Raw genomic sequence first — 5,996 nt, 5'->3', positions numbered from 1 at the left:
GAAGTTGATCTTCAACAAGCACTGTGTCAACATCTAACTTAAATGATGTTTTATATCCAGTTATTGGTGAAGAAGAAAATCTGACGAACCCGTGGTCACATACTGCACATTAAATCTGTCTACATTTAAACGTAATAACTGTTTCAGTCTTTAATTTTCTATAATAAAATTGGACTATTCCGAAAGCTGTATTTTATAAATATTTAAAATAGTAATGAAATTTTGTACTAAGAAATACACGTGATATAGGAAAGGATGTTATTACAGATAAAATTTTGCATTTGTTTTGATATGTATATATTCTGTGCTTTATCTGTCTGTCCAGTGTCACTCTGAAATCCGAAATGTCCGAAGCGTCATTTCGAAAATTGACAAACAAATCAATGTTTGTATCAAGTCCAAGCTTATAACTTTTTTATAATGATTAAAATGCTTTTATAAAGGAAAACTTGCAATTTAAATACAAGAAAACCTATTGCTTCATTACTCAAATAAAGAATTAATAGTTAATAACAAACTATCGAAGAAAACTTGTTTCAAAACATAACCTCAAAATGTCCGATGATGATGATGTGATTCTTGTAAAAAAGCAAAGAACAGTGCACTATGGGTCACTGGAGGAGCAAGAAAAAGCGCGGCTTGCTGCGCTGGCAGCCGCTGCTAAGGAGGGATTCGATGATGACGATGGTAAAGAAATGGGTGATATTCAAATATCCAATGGTAAGTTACAACTCTATTATTAACTTATTTTCTATCTTTTCAACCTTTTAAGATTATTCGATGGGTTCTAATTTGTAAATTATCTATAGACAGACTAATCACGTAGTTTTTATTACAATTACTGCTAAAAACAACCTACCTGCTTCACTACTATCTAATGTTACTACCAGCCTCCTAAAACCGATGGAAGCTCTAAATTCGACTGGTTTATTTGCCCTTGATACTACTTTGTGGGTTCTCAACCAATCGTCATTGTTATTTTTTACTGAAAATTGTTATTATTTAGTCCTATTTTAGAATCTGGATCGGAACCTCCTCCCAGGGGTGTTATATATGCATAACACACATAACAAACCTCAAATTATATATTTACATATTTACTGTATGAATGAAACTGCATGGTAAAAATGAACTTAACACTGTAATTGTTAAAGTGAATATGAGAGTTTTGACGCTATAATCTCATGGTAGCATAAACTCAATGTGGATGAAACCATGTTTGATTGATGCATTGTTTATTATTTTTTTAATAAATGTCAATATTAGCTTATGACTCTATTTTGATGGGGGTAAGGTCACTATGCTGACCCACCTGTTAGTAAAAACTCTCATAACATCCTACTAATCCTACTATCCTTCCTACTAATATTATAAATGCGAAAGTTTGTAAGGATGTGTATGTGTTTGTTGCTCTTTCATGCAAAAACTACTGAACAGATTGCAATGAAAATTGGAACGTAGACAGCTAGACAACTGGAATAACATCCAGACATCTTTTTTCTCGATATTCCTACGGGATACGAACTTACGCGGATGAAACCGCGGGGTGCAGCTAGGTTTCCATATTTCTAATTTTTTCTCATGAAAATTATTAAATTTTTTTTAGAATACATGGAACTCGACGAAGAAATGTCGAGAGACAAGAAAGCACTCCTTGAGGAGTTTGAGAGGAGACGGAAAGCTAGGCAACTGAATGTTTCTACTGATGATGATGAGGTAATTAGAATATAGTTTCTGTTATGTAATAAATTCATATAACTATACTCAACAGACAAACTTCAGAGAAATATACAGCTATTTAAAGTTTTATAGTATAAAAATACTTTGTATATGAAAAATATATATATAATGAGGCGGGATTTGAACATGTGTCTTCTGCCGTGCCGTGGCAATGTTTCACCTGTCTGACACCCATGATTCTATCTCAGTAATATTTTTTCAGTTTCATATGCTTGAAGGCAACCAATTAACAACAATCTCAATCAGTACTAAACATTTTAATATTTATGATATTTTGTTGATGTGAAGACAGTTCTAAGAAGACAATATCTAATTTGTATTATCGCGCGGGACATGCGCTTGTTTGCTATGAAACAAAAGCTACAACACAGCTTTTTATATTATATACAAAGGTGCGTATATTTATGATGAGAATGTAAATTGCCTAAAAATTTTCAGGTTCGCAGAAGTTTACGTCAATTGGGCGAGCCGGTGTGCCTGTTTGGAGAGGGTCCGGCCGAGAGGAGAGTGCGGCTGCGAGATCTGCTCAGTTAGTGAGTCAATTTAAGATTTTTTTTTTGCATTTTTTTATTTATATTAATATATAATTTTTATTATATAATTTTTTTATTAATAAGACGACATAATTCCTATCGTACACTATACTATAAGACTTGAAACAGTGTAACAATATTAATAAGCTGGCAGTTCACCCTGGCTTCGCCCGTGCTACATATATAGCCTATGTCACTAAGCATTGTTGGTAAAAGAATTTTTAAAATCGGTTCAGTGGTTTTTGAGTTTATCCATTACAAACAAACAAAAAATCAAATCTTTTCTCTTTATATAATTTTAATATAGATGAAATAGCATATATATTATTTTAAAAAGCAACTACTTGCCGGCACTTCTCTGTAGAAACTGCCTTCCGAACCCTGGATGGTTCAAAAATGCTTCTATAAAGAGTCTAGTTGAATGTTTGAGCATTCATGCCCACGGTTAGGCTGGCCGAGTTTTAATCAAATCCAAATGTTTTCCGTTGTGTACAATTATATTATGGTTTCAAATAGTTATATTTACAATATATATTTAAATTAAAATAAAACTTCTACCTGCGTCAGAGCAGTATTATGCAGCAAAAATGCCATGAAGTGCATCAGATTTTGTTTTTCGTTATAAAAATATGTAAATTCTCCGTGTCCCATTGTGAGGTTTGGGGCAGATCCATGATACATCTGTTTCTCTGTTAGATTTTCTGTACGTACAAGTAGTTGATCAGCCTTCTGTGTTACTTTGAAGAACTTAGAAACTTAGAACTACTTCTTAGAAGTCACCACTGGGAACCCATTTCTACCACATGCTTTTCCAAGGGTGGTTCTAGGTTTTCACATATTAAATACCTAGAAATTGTACTGAATGCTGTGTATAAGAGATAATGAAAAATGTGTTAACTGGTTGTGATTGAAGGAATAAAAAAAAAAAAAACTATTTCAGCCTCGGCGAAGACGCGATAAACAAAAAGCTAGAAGAGGAGGAGGCCAGGATAGAACGGGACAGAGGCAGGGAGGGCACCTGGTATCACGAGGGGCCACCCGAACTGCGAGAGGCTAGGCTGTGGATAGCTAGATACTCACTACCTAGGGCTAAACGAAGGTATGAATATCCGTTACACATACATGCACGCATACACACACATTGTATACAAACATATATCCATACACGCAGGCGTCTTTCAAAAGCACACTGACACACACACACATACACACACACTCTTACACATATATAAACACAGGCACAAACATATGCATGTCACTGTTAAATTGTATACACATCCTACTAATATTATAAATGATAAAGTTTGTAAGGATGTGTGTGTTTGTTGCTCTTTCACGCAAAAACTACTGAACCGATTGCAATGAAATTTGGTACGTAGACAGCTGGACAACTGGAATAACATATAGGTAACTTTTTATCCCGATATACATACGAGGTACGGACTTTTGCGGCTGAAACCGCGGGGCGCAGCTATTACAATATTAGTAGGACTAGTAGGATTTATCTATCCTCTAAGTTATTCAATAAATGCACTACCCTAATTATATAATACGAGTTACGGAACAGCTGAGGGGCGACGCTATTGCGATGTGCGACGCGACCGAATATCCTACGTCAGCACAACACCTGCACTAAAATCATAGTCATTTATATTCATTACTAGCGGTCCGCCCCGGCTTCGCCCGTGGTACATATATAGCCTATGGCCTTCCTCAATAAATGGGCTATCGAACACTGAAATTATTTTTCAAATCGGACCAGTAGTTCCTGAGATTAGTGCGTTCAAACAAACAAACTCTTCAGCTTTATAATATTAGTATAGATGCTATGTCGTCCGCAACAGATATAATAATCTCAAGTTAAATTTAAATATCCCAGCTTTAACAAAACACCTGTGACATATATAAGATTTTAATTTGAACAAAGTATAAAAATCTTCCCGTGTGTTTAGGTTGATGAATGCGCGCGAGGAGTTACAATTACCGGGCAGTATACGGGCCGCGGCCAAGCAAGAGTCGCAGAGGAAAGCGTCAGCGATGTCTATTTATTGCAGTCAGGTGAGTCAATCGCACTCCTCTTGACTCTACTTATGTCTCTATATTTCTCTACACTCTTATTGTATATTAGCTTTTATTCTCGTTTGTTTTTTTTTTATCTCATCAGATGAGAAGAGTCAAGAAGAGTCATCTCTTCTTGGGGGTAGGGGGTATAATCTCCGGATCTATTGAACCAATTTTAAATATAATCTTTTACCCACGGCAAGCCACGTTATCTGCGATTGATATAGGCTGTATTTAATTTTGTTTTTATCCCGGGACGAGCGGTTGTTATATGTACAAAGAAAGATATAAATGTATATATATTTAATTTTTAGTTTTATAAGAATAGAAAAAATCTGATCTTGACGTTTCGTGATCAAATTTATTTTTAACAAAGGCCGCGTTCCATCGATACAATATTGTAATCATTGAAATAATGTTTCGTATTGGTTGTGATGGTTCTGAATCATCTCAATAGATGGCGTGGGGTGCCCCTTAGGCACATGAAACCGAAAGAATAGAAGAGATTCGATTACTGTGGTGGGATCACGGGTGGCCGAGAGGCTAGGCGGTGCTACGGTTTGGCAAAAAGACGCGGATTCGAATCCCGCCTCGTGTATATCTTTTTTTTTTTCGTTAAGAATGTATAATTTTTTTTTTTCAGATTGGTGACACACGTCCGATAAGTTTTTGCCGGTTCAGCAGCGATAGTCAAATGCTTATAACATCAAGCTGGTAAGTATTAAAATTATCCCCACTACTAATATTATAAATCCTACTTCCTTCCTACCAATCCTATTATCCTACTAATATTATAAATACGAAAGTTTGTAAGGGTGTGTGTGTGTTTGTTACTCTTTCACGCAAAAAAACAAAAATTACTGAACCGATTGCAATTAAATTTGGTACGTAGACACCTGGGCAATTGATATAACATATAGACAACTTTTTATCACGATATTCCTACGGGATACGGACTTACGCGGGTGAAACCGCGGGGCGCGGCTAGTAATTATAAAGCTGAAGAGTTTGTTTGTTTGAACGTGCTTATCTCAGGAACTACTTGTCCGTTTTGAAAAATTCTTTCAGTTTTAGATAGCCCATTTATTGAGGAAGGCTCTAGGCTATACATGCACCACGAGGGAATCCGGGGCGGACCGCTAGTTATTTATATCATATATAAAATTCGCAGGTCCGGTCTGGTGAAGGTCTGGTCGGTGCCGGACTGTATCCCACTGCAGACGCTCAAGGGCCATAAGTGTAACGTCAGCTCGGCGACCTTTCACCCCCAGGCCACTATCCCCCACCATTTTTTGGAAAAAGTGAGACATATAACTTAATCCCGCGGCTTTACTCTCGTGCCTGCAAACGGATTCGATCTATTTTTTATTGTGTTCTCCGAAACTTTTGATTGGTCGAACATAATTTAATGATACATTTTAAATATGGTTAATTTTTTTTGTGTTTTGTAAATAATAATTTATCGGTCGGTCGGACGGTTATCAAATATCAATCCAGGCGATTTTTATATATATGTATATAATTTTTTTTCTTACTTTTTTTTCTAGATAAATACAACAACTTTCTTTCTAGAAAAATCGTGCTTTTTTTTTCCAGATAGAAAAACACAAAAGCAAAGATGGCGACGCGAAAACGGAACAAATGGACGCGACCGAAGACGCA

The 5,996-nt window shown here is 35.9% G+C and overlaps 1 protein-coding gene across 1 annotated transcript in view; it reads left to right on the top strand.

Annotated features, from left to right (window-relative positions):
* Positions 1-359: 359 nt before the first annotated feature.
* Positions 360-5,996, top strand: part of LOC119838966 (U4/U6 small nuclear ribonucleoprotein Prp4) — a 15,918-nt gene continuing 10,281 nt past the window's right edge. The window contains 7 exon segments of the mRNA XM_038365123.1: positions 360-720; positions 1,607-1,716; positions 2,179-2,273; positions 3,214-3,372; positions 4,226-4,331; positions 4,978-5,048; positions 5,506-5,635. Of these exon segments, the coding sequence (XP_038221051.1) occupies positions 555-720; positions 1,607-1,716; positions 2,179-2,273; positions 3,214-3,372; positions 4,226-4,331; positions 4,978-5,048; positions 5,506-5,635 (837 nt within the window). The 5' untranslated portion in view covers positions 360-554.

Source organism: Zerene cesonia, unplaced genomic scaffold, assembly GCF_012273895.1.
Source record: "Zerene cesonia ecotype Mississippi unplaced genomic scaffold, Zerene_cesonia_1.1 Zces_u006, whole genome shotgun sequence".
Lineage (NCBI taxonomy): Eukaryota > Metazoa > Arthropoda > Insecta > Lepidoptera > Pieridae > Zerene > Zerene cesonia.
This window is presented reverse-complemented; position numbering and strand designations above follow the sequence as displayed.